Raw genomic sequence first — 19,938 nt, forward strand, 5'->3', positions numbered from 1 at the left:
AAGGCATCCCTGCAATTAGTTTTATATTGACAATACAACTGCATTATAATGATGGTAGAAACCAGTGTTTCTTTGTTGATGTCTTTATTATTTTGTTCATTTTTGTTTGTTTTTCTTATTTTTAGGTGTAACGTTTGCAGCAAAAGGCTACTTTGATGCCCTGGTTAAAATGGGAGAATTGGCCAGTGAGAGCCAAGGCTCAAAAGAACTTGGTAAGTGAAGTAGCTGACAGCTAAACAATTGGGTACATGGAAGCAGCCTGGTGGGTGTCCGATATCTCTGGAAAGTCATAAATTCTTCCATAGGGTCTGGTTAGTGGGTGCTCAGCTGGCATTGGCCAGTCGCCAGTCAGAAGTTTTCCAGTATGAAGTAACTGGCAGAGCAACTGTATTTGTTCTGTATCATATTTTATTGGGTTCGTTTTACAATTCTATTAAAGGGAAGACCTTGCAAAGCAATGCCTCGGCTGTCATAAATGGGCATAAAGTCAATTTATGCTGAGTCTGTAAAATCCACTAGCTTTCCATAGGACTTACTTCAGTTGGGGGTTATGCACAAGCAATGTATACTCCAATATTTAATCCTGTACATCTAATGATCAGCAGTTAGCACCCCTTGTGTTATGGTAACATGGCTGGTGCTTTGATGGTGTTACTGTAAATGCTTATTTGTTGATTGATTATTCATATGTTATATTGGCCATTTATACCGTTTGTCTTTTTCAGAACTTAAACAGAAACAATATTGTATTGCAAAAAATAAATAAAAGATTTTTGCTTTCAGTAAATGTATAATATAAGTGTTTATACTGTTTCGTGTTGCAATGTATATACAGTGAAACCTCAAATTTACAAACCCTGATTATAAGTTTCCCCTCAATTTACATTGCTGTTTTCTGGTCCCACCTATATATTATGCATAATAAATTTCCCTGATTTTAAATTTTCCTGGATTTTACACCATTTTTTTCTGGTCCCCTGAAAAATGTAAAATGAGAGTTCTACTGTATAGTGATATTGCTTTATTTTCCATAGTAATTTGGTGCTATGCATTTTTGTATTACATCACAAAGCAAAGTGTTGGATTATATTTTCATATTTTGTCTGTTTCCATTATGTATTTACTGTGTTATTCATATAGTATTTCATGTACATTATTATTCTATTTACCTTTAATGCCAATATTTTTTAGCAGTGGTGGAGCCAATGTTGTAAAGTCACCAGGAGGTTCATGTATTCATGTATATTCTCTGTATTTATATTTCTGGATTTAGGATGCCGTTGATGACTGTTTCATTCATTTTACCTAATTTCATTCATTTTACCTAATTAAGTTCAGGTATGGGATCCCTTATCTAGAATGCTCCAAATTACTGGAAGGCCATTACCAAATACTTACACTTTAATAAAATAATTTTAAGTGATTTACTTATTTTTTATATTAATAAAACCATACCTTGTATTTGCCTAAGCTGCATTAATCAGTATTGTTGACAGAACAATGCTATTGGGTTTATTTTGTGTTTGTTACTCTTAGTAGAAGCTATGGTGATGAAAATTATTCCAGATAAGAGATCCTTTACCTGTTTGTTGTTACAGAACATTCCTCCTCTTGTGTAAAACTTGCCTCAGCTAAAGTTTTCTATATAGAGGACTATCAGTCAAAGAAATTCAATCTAACTCAAATGACCATAAATTGTTGTTGCTGCTTGTATAGTTGTAAATAAAGGGCCTTCATTTGACCATCAGTCTAACCTATGTCACAATGGCAGTGGAAAAAGGGCCCCAAAAAAATGTTGGGGCCCATGCATAAAATTACAGATGGCGTATGCAAATTTTTCATCTGCAGTTTTGCACGCATTTTTGCACAATATTGCAGGTCACATACAACCTCCCCCCTTCAACCACAGTGTGTGCGTGTGCCTTCTATAGTTATGCCATTGGATGCCTGGGTTCAATACGACTAGGTTAGCAGGGCCCTCCTCCACAAAAGACTCCATAAATAAATAAAAATAATGCAGTCCACACACATTAATCCAACCCAACCACACCCAATTATGCCAAACAGAAAGGTTGCCTCCTCTCTGGTTTTCAATCTAGAAAATCCAGACTGCAACAAAAATGTAGCAACCCTAAACCCTGTGCATCATTCAGTTTTCACAAATGGCTGAAAATTGCTTCTTTGTGTCTCTTGGGCTCCCCTCTGACACATAGCCTCTTATGTTCCAACTGGACAGCTGTAAATTAAATTTATATTTACAAGATGCAAAGCTGAAATGGAATGGTACAGGTATGCGATCTGCTATCCAACAAGCTCCAAATTCTGGGATGGCCGTCTCCCACAACATTTTATCCAAATTACTCAAATTTATTTTTATCTCTAATAATAAAATAGTACATTGTACTTGATAAAAAATAACAGATATGATTAATTCTTATTGGAAGCAAAACCAGCCTATTGGGTTTATTTAATGTTTTAATGATTTTCTAGTAGACGTAAGATATGAAGATTCAGATAACCCCAGGTCCTGAGCATTCTGCATAAGAGGTAACATACCTGTATATAATTACATACTGTGGACACTTCTTTATAGAAACTGCTTTGTTGCTGAAAAAGCCTAGCAGGCTTCTGCTAATGGACCGTTTCAGTTCATGTTAAACTATCTGCATCACTTCATTATTTTTGTAGTTTGCATAACAGAACGATGTAGCCCAAAACAGTACGGGGCTTCTGTTGTCATTTATGTGGTATCTCAGTAGAGATACCGCTTTATGCCATGGTAACTCATAAGGAAAATAGCTAGATATCCTGAAAACAGTACTTCCTTTTTATGATATTGTTCTGGTGTTCAACATTTGCATTAAGCAAATGTCAACAAACTCAGTAAATGTAATAACCAGTGGCCATTTGCAACTCCCTCCCCACCACACAATTTAAAAAATAATGTTGGATTATTCATTAAGGGGAGTTCTATGACAGTACATTTCAACTTAAACCTAAAATTGCTGTGATCAGAACTGCAAACTGATAAAAAGTTCTGGTTCAGCATCAGGTAGTGTACCTATTCAGCATCAGGTAGTGTACCTATTCAGCATCAGGTAGTGTGCTATACCCTTGATTTGGACTCCAGAATCACATCCCTTCTGGTTCTAACTCATGTAAATCACCAGCTGGTTTAAAAAAAATACAATAAACACAAGTTTGAGCCATCGTTTAGCACATTTTAGTATGGTGGTCATTCGCTCTTTTTCAGGGCTAGGGTTGCCTCCTGGCACTTTAAAATGATACTTGATTGCATTGTTAATAGGGAAGAGAAAAATATAGGAAGCCTGGTATTTTTCTAATCCTTGCCTCAAGCATTCCAGGTAATAAATCCTGTATCCTCATTGTAACCAAAAACCCTCTGACACCTTTTCCTTTATATTCCAGCCAATTCACCAGGTTCCTTTCACCTGTACTTTTTTTAAAATAAAGTGAGGAACAAAGTTTGATCTTCCTTTTCCTATTAGTTGTCTATGAAGATTATCATTTATCCAGGTCGTGATATTCAGTATCTAGTAGAGTTTTTCAATTTTAGAAGTTTCAACCAGCACCTTACTGAGGTTCAATGGAACCGCTGTGATTGGATGTCTGTGACTGTAACACTCAAGGGTTTAAATGCCGGGAATTCCCTACCACTTCAGTTGAACTGAAGAAGCCACTCGGATGAGTGGTAAAATGTTTTCTAGACTTTGTTTTTCAAGCTTATCAGTTTCTATTACTCTGAAAAAAAGCTGCTGACTGAAAACCACCAGGCTTTTTTTCACACTATTAAACTTAAAATATGTGAGAAGCCACTAATAATACAAAGTTAATGTGAAATAAAAAAGTGCTCCTATAAGTACTATAAGTATTTAGTACTTAGACAGCAAATATAAAACATTTCATTTTTTCAGTTTATATTATATATATTTTTGTCCTCTTCATTCTTTGTCATGTAGCCATTTTCTAATTACCCTACATATAATGCCTTACCCTGTATTTGTCTCTATTTATTGCAGGGTGTATAGACTGCTGTTTCCACCTTGAAAATTACATTATAATATAATGCTCTGAATGCTAGTTATTTGTCTCAAACAAAGATAACCTGTTTTTTTTCTGTTTCCAAGCAACCGTGGTTCCTAATGTTTGTTCCTGTCCTTGTCCTGTTATTGTATAACTATTCTTTGCCTTCCACATCTTTTTACTTTTTCTCCTAGGATAGACAGAAAAAATATAATGTTCTAAACCTGTTCTGTTTTTATTTCCCATAATACAGAAATCTTCCTAAATACACAACTACACAGGCCCCACAAATTGATGATTAAATCTGATATTTTGTATAAATTTTATACAATGCTTAAAGGGGTTGTTCACCTTCAAACAACTAGTTGTTTTCAGATAGATCACCAGAAATAACGACTTTTTCCAATGACTTTCTATTTTCTATGTGTGACGGTTTTTCTAATATTGAAGTGTAAATGTAATTTTTCTCCTTCTAAATCAGCTCTGGGAGGGGGGGTCGACGATCCTGTAAACTGTTCTAAATGGATACATTTAGTTGATATATTTCTTATCTTTGTCCCTGCTGAGCAGAATCTCTGGGTTTCATTACAGGCAGCTGGTCGAATTGATACAATTGTTATTAATACTCCAGAGATGCTGCTGAGAAATGTATCAACAATGTTGCAAAATTGTAATCTGCACCTGAATTACTGAGCTGCCAGACTGAAACACCAGAGACACTAACATTCACCTTTAAACTTAGATTTTGGAAAAAACTTAAAAAATAAATAATGGAAAGTGATTGAAAAAAGTCTTTGTTCCCCAGAAATAATCTAAAAACAACTGAATTGAAAAAGTTTTGGAAGGTGAACAACGCCTTTAAACTATTCACAAGAACCAGTTGATTTTACTACTCTGTGAGTGGATTTCCATTGCATTTGTCCTTGTGTATACAGTATGTGGGTGGCTAGGCCTGTTACGGCTATTTCTCATGAGATATGCAAGGAACCGTATTAAAAAGAATATTGTAGTTAATATATTTTGTATCAATTTGTGGTTGTGGTACCACAAAGGACAAGTCTTTAGGTCTGGCAATCTTAGCGATTCTAAAGTATTATTTTGCAAACTTCACATAAATTGAGATATAATAATGAATAGTATTTCTAAAGCATTGTATTTTTTTCCTCTTTCCCGTGACCAAAATATGTTATTTGTTATGACTTATATTTTGGTATTTTTGGTTGCTTCTACTTTAAGGTGCTAAAAAAAAATTCAGGGCCTATTTATTAAACTTCAATTTTTTTTCTGGTTGAGTTTTTAAAGGGGAGAAATGCCAATTTTTTTTTTTAGAGGAAAAACAACCGCAAATTTTTCGAGATTTATTTTACTCTGCAGCTGCTAAAATTCTGAATCTGAAAATACTCCAGCTAAAACCTGTCCAAGTCCTGTAGAAGTCAATGGCAGATGGTTCCTTTAAGAATTAAAACATGTTTTTTACCTTCAGGATTCTCGTTTTGGGCTGTTTGAGCAGGCTTTCATTCAATAAAGTTGAGTTTTCAGAGCAACAATTAGAAAATGATGTTTGAATCGACCCTCGTTTTTTTTGCACCAATTTTGGCCGAAAAGTTTTATTTTTAAATTAAGGGGATTTGGGTTTGGCAGTTTGGCAAGGTTTTTTTTTTTGCTTTACTGATGTACCATCAATAAATTTCTACTCAATAATGGATAATCTTTGTGGGAAGACCACAAACATTTTATGTGAAGTCAAAGCCCTAATTTCCCTCCATCAAATAGGTGTTCACCAAGCTTTACTTATTTCCTGAATACAACTTAATGATTACGAGTGGGGTATACGTATCCCTCATGCTATGTAAAATGCATTGCACAAAAGATTAGGCAAGTGTTCTGGATGTTCATACCAACATCCAGCCACACAATGAGGGTGTTAGGAGGATCTGTTGAAATATTTACAAGGATTAAGTGATTAATGCAGATGACCACAAGCTCCACACTAATTGGACACCACACAACGTCCTCTTTGTAAAGAGGTTTCATTACTGTCTGAAATGGGTGGAAGCAATGGTTTTGTGATTAAGGCTGATGTTCACTACAATTAATAATTTCATATATACATTCACAGTGTCAGGCACATTAATACCAGTTACACTGTTCATATATACAGTACATGTGTATATATACAGTATGTGTATACAAGTTTGGGCAGGGATGGGGATTATTGGACACTCACATTTGTACATGGGGTTTGCTGTCGCATTGTAGATTCACTGCTTTCTGTACAAACATAAAATATATATTTTGCTATAGATGCCAGACTCAAGTGATTTTACATGGCAATGCTCATTGCTTTCACTAAATTAAACAGGAGTTGAACCTAGGCTTCCCTGATTCATATTTCAAGCATGTACAGAGACATACCTTTTCATGTACATAAGTACTGGCAAATCAATTTCTTATCGCTTTGCTGCTTTAAGACAGAATTTGCCATGTGACTTGCTGATACAGTTGCAGCATTAACCTAGAGGTCACACCTTGCTCCTTATAGCAGCTGCATAACAAATGTGTGCTACTCTTATTAACGTATTAATCAAACGTGACTTTTCTCAAACACACAAGATTATTACTGAACTTAAATGTATTTGGTTGTTACACTGGTGCAAATCATGATTTATGCAATTTAGGAGTCACAAAGATTATTTTGAGAATACTGTAGAAGCTTCATGCTTGAGCAGAATCACTAAGCTTTATGTGGATTTTATCTTCCTTGGTTGCAGATGCTTCTGAAGTGCAAAATACAATTCTCTTTATGTTGATATTTTTCCTGTGAAGTGCAATACAATGCATAATGATTCTAGGTCCTGGCACAAAGAATTCTCAATAGAAATTTTACATATTACTGTATATACAGGTATAGGCTCTCTTTTTAGAAAAGCCAGTTTTCCAAACAACGTAACATTTATGGGCAGGCCATCTTCAATAGAATTTTTTTTTAAATTATTCTCTTTTTGTTATAATTATATGGTACCTTGTATATTATGGTATTTATTTAAACTGCATAAATACCGAAACAATCCTCGAGTTTATTTAATTGTAACCCTTTCAATACCCATTTGTCTGTGTTACACTCCACGTATGGTGCTTACCTGATGGCACGGGACAAACCTGAGCCACTACGCAGTCGTATCAAGAGACTGGGTAACTGGTACTTACTAGCACAGTGCTGCCACCTAGTGGGATCCACCTAAGGGGGGCCCCACTAGGAATACAGTAACAAAACACACACACAGTATTTGTTAAACCGAGGAACTGTTTATCTAATATAAAATGTTAATTTTAATTAAATTTAAATGTTAATTTTAATGTAAAGGGCAGCTAGTACAAACAGCACTCCTAACAGGTGGCAATAGGACCTTACTATATAACGTGCTTGTGCTAACTAACTAAAAGAGACTTTTTCATATGACTGTATGAAGAGACCATTAAGCTCATGAAGGTACTAAGCCAAAAGCCGCACAATGAACTACTTTTAAACATCTGCACGACAGAGATCGTAGGGTCCCACAAGAAATGTAATTTATATAGTACGGACAATTAGGAGGAAAATTATTTTCTGGGTTTTTTTGTGATCTGAAAGTAGATTGAAATGATGTACAGGTTTTGATGAAGAACATTTAATTATTTTAACAATCTGGGCTGCAAAGCAAACTGTGGATAGTTAGCCAATAAGGTGGCTATTTGTCATTCTGTTTGAAATGACGATGTCCCATATTATTCTGTGAAGGTGGGGCAGATGAGGGAAGAAAATACATTAATTTTTTTGGAATTTTTAATTGAATTTATGTGCCTTTTCTACATAACCACACTAAATGTCAAATGCCTTATTTTGCACAGCACTGTCTTAAAGCCAAAAATGAGAGGCTGCCTCACTTATGTGGCATTCTTACTGGGGCATTCTTACTGGAGTTATGCACTGCAGGAGCAGTGCTTAACTCCAGTAACTTTGATAAGAATATTATATTAACTTTGCACAATGAGTGTCTGATTTGGTGGGTGATTGTACGAAAGCACCTATACATCTTAAATAAATCCCTATGGTTACTATCATCATAAACATTAGAGGTCAGTTTTATAAATATTTTAAAAACTCTGTCACAATATTACTATGTGCATTTTTTTTTGCATGCAGGGTGAATTGCATTGATCCATTCAATGACTGAAATCCTCAAATGTTCTAATACTGGGAATATAAATAAAGATAAGATAATATTCACACTGACAATACTTGTGCATCTGTGTTTTTCTGGAATCCAGAAAAAATCCCACAACTCAAGTTTTTTTTCTATTAAATCAGCCCCTAGACATACCTCCCAACCCTCCCATTTTCAGCGTGACCGTCCCTCTTTTGACAGCTCAACTGGCAGACCCGTGTTTCACTGCACTGAACAGCTAAAAGAAGAAACAATGTTTCTAACTTAATTGGCTTTTGGCAGAACGCCCAGAACAGCCATGAGGTTCAGATAAGATACTTTTGTGACAATTTTTAGATAAGCAAATAAGTAATTGTAACAATTTAAATAACGGGTCCCTTGGGAGAAGTTACTCACCGCTTAAAGGGCAATTCACCTTCATTAGCAAAACTGTAATAACTGAAAAAAACACAAATATGTATAAACTTTCATAACCTGCTAAATTTTGTAAAATGCACATGGTAATTAGGGGGCGTGGCCACAAAAATGGAAGTGGTCAAAAAGAATGTCACCGCGCTACGCACGCAAAATTTTTGTCCATCTTTTTATTTCCAAAATGTTGGGAGGTATGCCCTAGATGCACAAAGGATTCTTTATTGTGCTTTTGTGTTGCTATAGTAGGCAAAATATGTATTCTTGTAACTTCATAGATGCTTTAAACTGGATTAAAATATTGCATCGCTCTTAAGTGGGTAAAGCTGGAACCCATCTATAGCACTAGATCAGTTACAACTTGGTAGAATTCAGCCAATTGCTAGAAAGGCAACCATCCTCCCAACAAATCCTGTATATACAATAGATCAAATATTTGACCATTTCAGTTTGGGTGCTTATTTATTATCCCTACAGGATACTGTATCCCTGCAGAATAAAATTAAGTCACATATAGATTTTTTTTAATGTTATATTATATACTTTCCAGGAGCTTCTAGTTTGCTGAAAACATTTACTTTGGCCAAGTGTTCTATCGTTATTTATCTTGACTTTAGAAAACATTTGTCCAATTCTCCTGAGTCCATCTCCATGATGCGGTTAAATGCAATTAGTGCACGTTCTGTCATTTTGTCCTGTATATCATCTTTCATGCACAGTGGCATGTAATTAACTCTCCACTCTGCGAATCAAAACAAGATTAACACATATTAAAAGAATCTCTTAACAAACCGGCGACATGTCTATTGAAGTTATCTGAACTGCTCTTCCAACTGTGACTGATGGGATTAATAAGAAACCAGTGACCTAATTTCTGGAAAGTTTGTATTGCAGGACCAAAAACTGGAATGTTAAGCCGATTCCATCTTTTTTTTTTATTTTAGAAGGATTTGCTTTGAGATCTGTAGTCAATTAACATTTTAAATTAAATTTAACAATGAAATTGGTAAACAGATGGGATTCATTCTTAGAAATAAAAACAAAACTTCTGGTAGGGAAAAAGTCTAAAAAATCTAAAATGATGGGGTCTCAATCTAAAGCAAAAAGTTTTCATTCTCACCCCTGACTGCTGTAGCTGGTGGAACAGTACATGGAGATGAAGTCCAAATTACCCTGGCAACCATGCATTGTTATGAATAAGAGTCTGAAATATGAATAGAGGAGGTCCTGAATAGAAAGTTGAGTAATAAAAAGTAGCAATAACTGTACATTTCTAGCCTTACAGAGCCTTATATTTTAGATGGGGTAAGTGACCTTCATTTAAAAGAAAGAAATGAAGGTCAATTGTAAAGTAACTTAGAATTACTATTTCTATAACATACATCTCCTTTAAAGGAGAACAAAATTTGACAACCCAGGCACTGCATTCTTTGCACAGGCAACTTTTCAGTTGGGACAAGCAATATCATCTGTAAAGGTGGCCATACACGGGCCGATAAAAGCTGCCGACAGACCGTGTCGGCAGCTTATTGGCCCGTGTATGGGGCCCCCCGACGGGCTTCACCGATCGAGATCTGGCCGAAAGTCGGCCAGATCTCGATCGGATGGGACAGAAAATCCTGTCGGATCGCGGCCGCATCTATTCGTTGATGTGATCCCACGATCCGACCGCCTGTTAAGCATCGTTAGGATCCGATCGTTGGGCCCTAGGGCCCACGATCGAATCAGCCCGATATTGCCCACCTCAAGGTGGGCATATCGGAGGGAGATCCGCTCGTTTAGCGACATCGCCAAACGAGCGGATCTCTCCATGTATGGCCACCTTAAGTCACTAATGGTGTGTTTGGGGGGGGGGGGGGGTGGAGTTCTGATGATGTTGCCTAGATTGTGAGGAGCAACCATATATTTTTTTTTTTTTAAACATTTTCTTCGACCCAGAGTCGGACTGGGCCCTGCCTCTCGTGGGCCTTGCCAGCCCAAACCCGCTCCCTGTGACAGCTGCTCCGAACCTCCTCCTCCTCCTCCTGGCCCGGTCTCGCCGGTAAAGGGTGCGCACTGCGAGAGGCAAGTTTGGAAATCCCGAAGCGATACGTATGCGATCCTTCCGGGATATTTATCGCCCGCAGTAGAGAATATTTCTTTCATTCTTTAAAACCCATTTGTAATAAACCGCAAATGCAGTAACCCATAACCAATAAGATGTTTGCTTTTAAACATGTGACCAGAAAAAGGTTACCAGCTGATTGATTGTTGTAGGTGATAGACCTGCAGGAAACTTTACTCTGTTTTATTTAATTTCCTCATATGCATCTTCCATGAATCTGTTACTGCATACGGTAAAGAGTATACTATGTCTCTCTCCAAAATAAATAGGGGTAATAATCTATTTATATGTAAACTGTTATCTTCCTTTAATGTCCTAAATCAATAGGTAGGATATAATTAGCCTCTCCATTGGGAGTTTTGTTTCCCTCCATAAATTAGGCCATCTGCCATTCTGTAAGCAAACATTTGGTTAAGCAGTGGGTTTTCTTCTATGCTATGGCATGATTTTCTTGGAAACTGGTATTTTTTTCTAAAGCTATGCAGCACAGATCTTATTTATGGGCTGGTGGTACAAGGATGATGACTATGGATATGTTGTGACTGGAAAAATATACTACTATATAACAACCTTTTGTCCAGCTGCATCTCTCTGTGTCTATAGAATATTAAGTCAAATCAACTGTACTTGCTGTATTTTCTTTTTCTTTGTAGACTTTTTGCTAGTCACCCAATTGGCTTTCTCAATTCAGAATGACCTGTGCAAAAATATTTGTGGTTTTATACCCTGGAATCTTGCTCCAATCAGCATAATCTGTTTAGTAAAACAGCATGGGATCAGAGACCTCATCGAGGTAAGGTGTTGCATAAGCATGATTGGAGCTATGACATGTTATTAAAGGAGGATCCAACCTTTAACTTAAAAAACAACCCTACCCTACTGGCTGATACATTAGCATAGCTGCGACCAGTGAAGCGGCGCATGCGCAGTTGGAGCAATTTCCCGGTTTGCGACAACTGCGCATGCACTGAAATAGAAATTGCATTGCATGGCCGGGGGGGGAAGAGGGAGGGGGGTCTACATAGGGTAGGGGGGTAGGTTTTTTTTAGTTAAGGGTTGAATTCTCCTTTAAAACATCCAGGGAAAGGTGCTGAAACAGCATTGTATGTGGCAGACAAAAGGGGAGAATGTGTGAGATTAGAGCTCACCACAATAAAACTCTCACTTTCTATTCATTCCTATGGGATTTTTAAAAGCATATTTATCAAATGGTGAATTCTATTGATAAATACAATTTCAAGAATCCCATAGGAATGAATAGAATATGAGTGAGTTGTTCTGTGGTACACAGCTGAGTCTTGACCAGAAGAGCGGTCTCTTCAGGACTGTGTCATACATTTGTGTAATGGTTGCATAGTTTCTCCCACATACAAGTCTTGGCACTCCTCACTGCACTGCATACACAATGGTATTCATATGCTTTGGTATTGGGTCTTTTGTATGAACCAGTTGCTGCCTCAGTGTATTGCTGGGTTTAAAGCAGACTGGGATGCAGTGTTTATTAAAGATACCTCTAAGTTTTGCAGACATCCCAGAAATTCATGGACAGTTCTTTAATCTGTCCTGCTTTCCACCATCACTGGTAGTTTTGGTGTTGTTCTTTCTTTTTCTCCCGGGTTTTAACAAAGGCCCTGTCTGGATAACCACATGTTTGAAGAGCCTTCTGAAGTGTTTCGTGCAAACCGTAGCGTTACAGTAGCTGTAGTAGAGGCTTGTTACAGGGTGTGGTCTGTCTTTACCTGATTAACCTGTCTAACATTTGTTTGTTGTCAGACACAAAATAAGTCACTGCATTAATACTTGTCTTAATACTCCTCTTACTTATTATAGCAGAACCTTACACACAAAATATGCACATAGAATGCTTACAGCCATAAAGCTGTATAAACATTTCCATTGTGAGCTATAATTTATAGTTTCTCAGTTTAGGTAAAAATTTAAACCTCATTTGGTAATCCAAGTCCCATGGATAGTGCATGTCAAAGTAAAAAATTAGTGATGCCCAAAAAAGAGTATATATTGTAGTAATAATATGTTATATTGTATTGATATATCTGTTCTTAAATCATGATGCCATAGCAGATATTTCATGCAGTTAAAATTTAGAGCAAGACCTCCAAATCTGGAAGGGAGAGAAACAAACGTTGGCTGCCTGATTTTTTTTTTTTTTTTTTTTTTTTTTTTATCTCTGCCTAACTGCCAGTTGATCCAGAGGAAGGCAAAAAAAACCCATCTGAATCCTCTCCAATTTGCCTCAGAGGGGGAAAAAATTCTTCCTGACTCCAAAATGGCAATCTGACTAGTCCCTGGATCAATTTGTACTATGAGCTATCTTTAGGGTTGCCACCTTTTCTGGAAAAAAATACCGGCCTTCCTATAGTCTTGCCTTTTTTTCCTATTAATAACATTAGCATCAAGCATCATTTTTTTAAGTTAAGGGTAAAATACCTGCCAGGTGGAAACCCTAGCTATCTTCCATAACCTTGTATTCCCTCACTTGCTAAAAAGCCATCCAACCCCTTCTTAAATCTATCTAATGTACAGGCCCGGATTTGTGGAAAGGCCACCAAGATCTGGGCCTAGGGCGGCAGGATTTTAGGGGGCTGCATGTTGCCCAACCACACCCATATTGGTTCAGAAAAACTGGGGATGAGCAGGAGATACAATCGTTTAAATTTACAGTGTGCTAATCCCTGTTGCTCCAGTCCCTATGATGAAAATTATAGCAAATTAGGGGAGAGGACAGGGGCGATGAATGACAGTGGGCCTAGGGGCGCCCGCTATGTAAATCCGGCCCTGCTAATGTATCAGCCAGTACAACTGATTCAGGGAGAGAATTCCACAGAATAGAAGTTGTGTGTATGTTACTTGCATTTGCAACATTTTAAAATGACTTAACATTAAAGGTAAAGTTCCCCATAAATCTTTCCACAACCAAGGCCTTGTTACAAATGCACAAAAATAGTAGCCAGAATGTAATGCTTGAGAATATGGTATCAAAGAATCCTGTTTCCTTGTTTAATACACTCTTGAGCTGTAGTACAAACATATATAAAGGAAGAAAAATAATCCATCATATACTGTATATAGGACATGCTGGAAACCCCCTAAACAGCCCAAACTAAAACTAGAAAAAAGAAAAAAATATTGGGCTTATGCACAGCTGTAAGTGCAGTTGCAGTCCCCACACTTTCACCGCATTTATTTGTGCCACGCTCATTAAAGGTGGTTGTGTAAAAATGTGGTTCTTGAACTTTTCGGCACCAGAATCCTTACTCTTGTCTGAATTAAGCGCTGCAGGGCCTATTGACAAAGGGGAACCATCTCTGAACCAGGTTGTAGCTTTATGGTTTGCTAAGTGACGTGTTATTTGCTGCAGTTTAGTTGCATCAAAAAAATAGGGCACACATGTCATTTGCACTGCAATTTCCATAAATGATGCCAGTGAACACCAGAAATGGCTCCAGGCAAACTTCGAAAATATTCGGTGCAACTGTGTCTGATTTGCAGCAAAGCGTAACTGGGTGAAAAACCATGGCTATTGCACTGACAAAATTGTACTTTGCTCTACACTTGTGGACATACTTTTGCATCTGCATTGTAACTCACATAGAAAAAGAAGGAAAAGCAATGCTGCAGCACTCCTAGTCACAAAGTTGAAAAAAGTGATACATTTAGGTCACGTACAGGCAATGTTTCGCCCTTGTACTGGCCTTTATCATGACTTCATAAAGGGCACTTTTTTCCCCTTTGCAACCAGAAGTGCTGCAGTATTGCTTTTTCAACAGAACATATACAGTATAACCTCCAGCAAAAGGTTTTGACTTCTCTGCACTAGTGATGTGCTGACCCTAACCTGATGTGCCTCTGAATTTATAGACCTGCCCACTATGATGTCATTGAAGGGGCAGGGCCAAGTAAGTACAAATATATAAAAGGGATGCACTGGAGGTGGAATTCGCCACAGTAAGGTTGCGACCCTGTGAAAGTGTATGAAAAACGGCCAACATGTCCAACCTGCTTGTTATCCTGCAGGTCCTGCTAGTGTGAGGTCAGCCTGCTTGTCACTACTCTGCAACCAATTCAAGATTTTTAGTAAGTGGATGTATCCACACACAACCTCTGTTGCCTTTAGATGATCTAGAGCAGTGATGTGATCCTCCAACCAGTGTTACTTGAGCAACATGTTGCTCACCAACGCCTAGGATGTTGCTCTAAGTGGCCTCAAAGTAGGTACTTATTTTTAAATTCCTGGCTTGGAGACAAGTTTTGGTTGCATAAAAAAACAGATGTACTGCCAAATAGAGCCTTTGGTAGGCTGTCCGTCAATATATGGGCTACAAAATAGCCAATCACAGCCCTTATTTGGCACCCCGGGGACTTTTTTGTGTTTAAGTTCCTCCCCAACCCATTTTACATCTGAAAGTGGCTCATAGGTAAAAAAAAAAAAAAAAGTTGGGGACCCCTGATCTAGAGGAAGCAAGGCAAAAAACCTCATTTGAAGCCTCTCCAAATTCTTTGCTGACTCCAAGATGGCAGTCCGTTAACTGTTTTAGAAAGCATGAAAAGCCAAACTGGAGAACTGCAAAACAAGGAAAGCGGTATCGGACAGCCAGATCATAAACCAAATGCAAGTTGTGTTCCCCCTTGTGTTTTTTTTATTAATATTGCTTGCAATTGATTTTAAGTAGGTACAAGTAGCACTGCAAGAAATGAAACGTGTTTGTTGGGTGAGGATTTCAACAGAAAACTTTGCATATTTAATGAAGAACATGGTTTCTTAAAAGGGCTTGTTTAATGCAAAGCCCTACATATTTCCATTCCCCGTAGAGTTCCTTCCAATAGAAACACACTCAAGGGGTGCATGTTGGTAGCATGTCATGCTGCAGGTATTTCTTTTTTTCCACAGCAGAAAGTTTCTTGGTGCCATTTAAGTTCTATGTTAGATAAATTTTAGTCTTCTGACCCTGAGGTTGCTCTTGGTGCCTTTAGTGCTTATTGTAATTTTTTTCCCTTGCAGTGTAGCTAAGAGGGAGGCTATCATTTTACCCATCCTATGCTAGGGAAAACATGCAAATAAGAGGCTGTATTGTTCTCTCCATAGTAGATTTGACTCTTGAGTATAGGGGAATTTTTGTTGGTAGTCATTAAATAGACTGTTTGCAAAGCTTGTCACATAGATGTGCCCTTAAGTTTTCCGCGTAAATTCCTCTACTAGCGAAGAGGTATGTTATTCATATTTATAATATCCTGAAAAGTGGAATCGTCTCAATCCATAGTTCTCAAAGTTGTCAGTGGATTTTTAGCACCTTCCATATCTGAGATATGGTCACCAACCAGCATCAGTGTTATTTGTAGACCTAGTAGGATACTGCAGTGACATTGCAGTATGCAGCTAGAAATGTGGGATTTCTCCGTTGAAGAGTAGCAAAGGAAAAGGGGTTTTAGTCTCTGAAGCTCATCTGGCTCTTTTGTTCCCTTTTTATCGCATTACCTGTTCAGAAGAGGCAGCATGTAGGTATCTGAAGCTTCCTGCTCCTCATCTGCATGCTTTAAAATGTAGCATCTTGCTTAGAAATATATAAGTACACTTTTCATGCTACCTAAATACTACATCAGAAAAAACCTTTCAGTACACAAATTTCAAAGCCTTACCTCTCATCATGCATTCCTTTCCTTTATATTTTAATATACTAGGCTCTTCATTCCTTTTCTTATGCATGGGTACTTCAGACTGACAGGAGCTACGCACTAATTTTCTGTTTTTGATTTCTTTCTTTTTGCTCATCCATATCATCTTTGGACAATTTCAGGGGATGTTCTCTTTCAAATGGCAGAAGTTCATAGACAGATCCAGAACCAGTTAGAAGAAATGGTAAGTAGCATTAATATTTCCACAATATAAAGTTATGAACTTATAAGTAAAGGGAATACAGGTATCGGTATGTTCCCATATGAAATGCATTCATATTTATTTCATAATTCATATTCATTTGATTTGTATTATACATGGCATGTATGAATGCCGCTGAACCTTAGGCCCAATACACAAGTGCTCATCACACACCAAGTTCTCACATTTCATGCATTTATTTCCTCCCAAATAATACAAGAAAATATTACTTGTATTAAGGGGGTTGTTCACCTTTGAGCTAGTTTTCAGTATAATGTAGAGAGTGATATTTTCATTTAATTATATTTGTGTTTTATTATTCTTTTTTTATTCCACAGCTCTCCAGTTTGAAATTTCAGCATCTGGTTGCTAGGGTCCAAATCACCCTAGCAACCATGCATTGATTTGAATAAGTGACTGAAATAGGTGAAGGACCTGCATAGAAAGATGAGTTATCCAAAAGTAGTAATAACAATAACTTACAGAGCTTTAGCAGATGGGGATCAGTGATCCCTATTTCAATACTGGAAAGAGTCAGAAGAAGACGACAAGTGATTAAAAAAAACGATTACATCGAATTGGCCTTTATTTAACATACTAAAAGTTAAATTTAAGGTGAACCACCCCTTTAAAGAGCCATTAAGAAAGTTTAGATACACTTACCGGTATGCGATAGTCAGCACAAGTACAGCTCATTCTGTTACCCATATTTTCTCTACCATCAAAGCATTATTTACTGGGTATTTGACTCAATAGATATCAGTCAAACAAGCACTGTCGGATAAGAAACTTGCTATTGACCCTTTCCAAGTTATGTGAAACCGTTTTCCTCCCCCAAGATATCCAATTTATGACATACGCAGTGGTGCTTGGAGATGTCCTCAGGCTGTATACTGCTGGCCTGTGTATTGTTTAGTACACAATGGCCTGCAGAATGTTTATTAAAAGTAATAGACATAAACGTTCATAATCTTGTAGTGTTTCAAATAAAAAACTGGTCCAGCAGAGATCTCTATGGACCGGAGATATTTGCCCAAAGCTAGTAGTTAAAAGACTGCTGCTGTGTTAAAATTGAATTCAGGCATCTCCAATTAGTCTTGTCATTTATGTACACATGCTCCATTCTTTGCCCTCCCTTATTTTCCACCTTCCTATCTCACTGTCTGCTCCAATCCATATGTGCGTCCATCTGTTCTCCACATCTATCAGTCAAGATCTTGCTTTATCCTTCTGGGCAGACCTGTCACTGAATCTTATTCCTGTTCTCTCCTTTGCTGGCAGGAGCTGCTACAACAGAGAGAGAGATGGGGGGGGGGGGTCGTATCTGGGACAGCAAAAATTCATGTTTGCCTCATGCAGAACATTCTAGATTAATAAATGCAAGTATAAATACTAGTATGAGCCATAAATATACTAGATGATGATGTAGGTATGAAATATGTTAGTGGAAAAGCATTAGGCCTTCCCTGTTAGCATATGGTTATTCCTGTCTGACATCAATGATGTTCAAGGGTTGTTCACCTTCCAAACACTTTTTTTTTTCCCCAGTTCATTTGTTTTCAGATTGTTAACCAGAAGTATAGACTTTTTTTTTTTTTTTTTTTTTCAATCTCTTTCCATCTTTTAATTTTTCCAAAGTTGAATTTTAAAGTGTAATGTTCCCATGTCTGGTGTTTCAGTCTGGTGGCTCAGTAAGCCAAGTGTAGAATCTTAACTGTTAAAATTTGCTACATTAGTTGATACATTTCTTGGCAGCATCATCAGTGGAATATTTAGTATAGCATCTGCCTTTAATGAAACTCAGGGATTCTGCTCAGCAGAGCCAAACATGCTTCAGAAAGAAGGTGAGAAATAAACATTACACTACAATACAGGACCTGTTATCCAGAATGCTTTGGACCTGGTTCTTTCCGGATAACTGATCTTCCATAATTTGGATCTTCATACCTTAAGTCTAATAGAAAATCATGTAAACATTAAATAAACCCACCAGGCTGGTTTTGCTTTCAATAAGGATTAATTATATACTAATTTGGATCAAGTACAAGGTACAGTTTTATTATTATAGAAATAAAGGAAATAATTTTTTAAAATTTGGATTAGATAAAATGAAGTATATGGGAGACTGCCTTTCTGTAATTCAGAGCTTTCTCCGGATATATTTCATGCATATTAGAAGTTTGCTAAAAATAAATAAATAGAAATGAGACCATGTTGTTTTTGGGTTTGAATCCCTTTTGACGTGTTTATTGTACAGGGATATGGCAATCCAGTTTAACCATTGACTGGGCCAGATGAGCTATTGTGGCAGATTAACAAAAGGGAATAACACTTTGGGGCGCATTTACTAAGGGTCAAAGTGAATTCGAAGTGAATATTCAAAAACTTCGAATTTCGAAGTATTTTTTGGGTACTTCAACCATCGAATAGGCCAAATTCGACTTCGATTGGAAGTGAAAATGCTTTGACTATTCGACCATTCGATAATCGAAGTACTGTCTCTTTAAAAAACGTTGACTTAGACACTTCGCCACCTTAAACCTGCCGAATTGCTATGTTAGCCTATAGGGACCTCCTAGAACCTATAGCAAACATTTAGAAGTTTTTTGCACTTCGTAATTCGACCTTTGATAAATCTGCCCCCAATTGTATCTCTGGGGTAAATTATTACCTGAGCGCAGTTGTGCTTGAAAGGATTGCCTTCTCTAAAACTGCTCCAATTTTTTTTGTAGTCTCTCACACAAAAATCCTTTTTGTTAAATCTTAGTATTGCTTACTTTAACCTAGGGATGCACCAAATCCAGGATTCGGTTCGGGATTCGGCTCTTTTAAGCAGGATTTGGATTCAGCCGAATCCTTCTGCCAGGCTGAACCGAATCCTAATTTGCATATGCAAATTAGAGGCGGGGAGTGAAATCGCCTGACTTTTTGTCACAAAACAGGAAAGTAAAAAATGTTTTCCCCTTCCTACCCCTAATTCGGCCGAATCTTTCAAGAAGGATTCTGGGGTTCGGCCAAATCCAAAATCGTGGATTCGGTGCATCCCTACTTTAACCCTACCTTTACTAACTACAATCACTCCAGGTAGTTATAAAATGTTCTTTCCAACTTTGCTCCATTCCTTCTGAATTCTCCAGAAAATTAGACTGACTGTAAATTCTCCTAATACATATTAACTGCTCTTTTAACGGATTACTAAAGGCTAAAAAAGAATATGACTGGAAATGCTGTACTTTAAATAAAGAGCAACCGTGAATTTTCCCTCTGGTATTATAATGCAC

At 37.3% G+C, this 19,938-nt stretch overlaps 1 protein-coding gene across 2 annotated transcripts in view; it reads left to right on the plus strand.

Moving 5' to 3' along the window:
- Nucleotides 1–19,938, plus strand: part of baiap2.S (BAI1-associated protein 2 S homeolog) — a 155,433-nt gene that overhangs the window by 66,744 nt on the left and 68,751 nt on the right. For both annotated transcript variants that reach the window (XM_018238327.2, XM_018238328.2), the window contains exons 3-4: nt 126–212; nt 16,578–16,639. In XM_018238327.2, the coding sequence (XP_018093816.2) occupies nt 126–212; nt 16,578–16,639 (149 nt within the window). The remainder of the gene's footprint in view (nt 1–125; nt 213–16,577; nt 16,640–19,938) is intronic.

Source organism: Xenopus laevis, chromosome 9_10S (genome assembly GCF_017654675.1).
Source record: "Xenopus laevis strain J_2021 chromosome 9_10S, Xenopus_laevis_v10.1, whole genome shotgun sequence".
Classification (NCBI taxonomy): Eukaryota; Metazoa; Chordata; class Amphibia; order Anura; family Pipidae; genus Xenopus; species Xenopus laevis.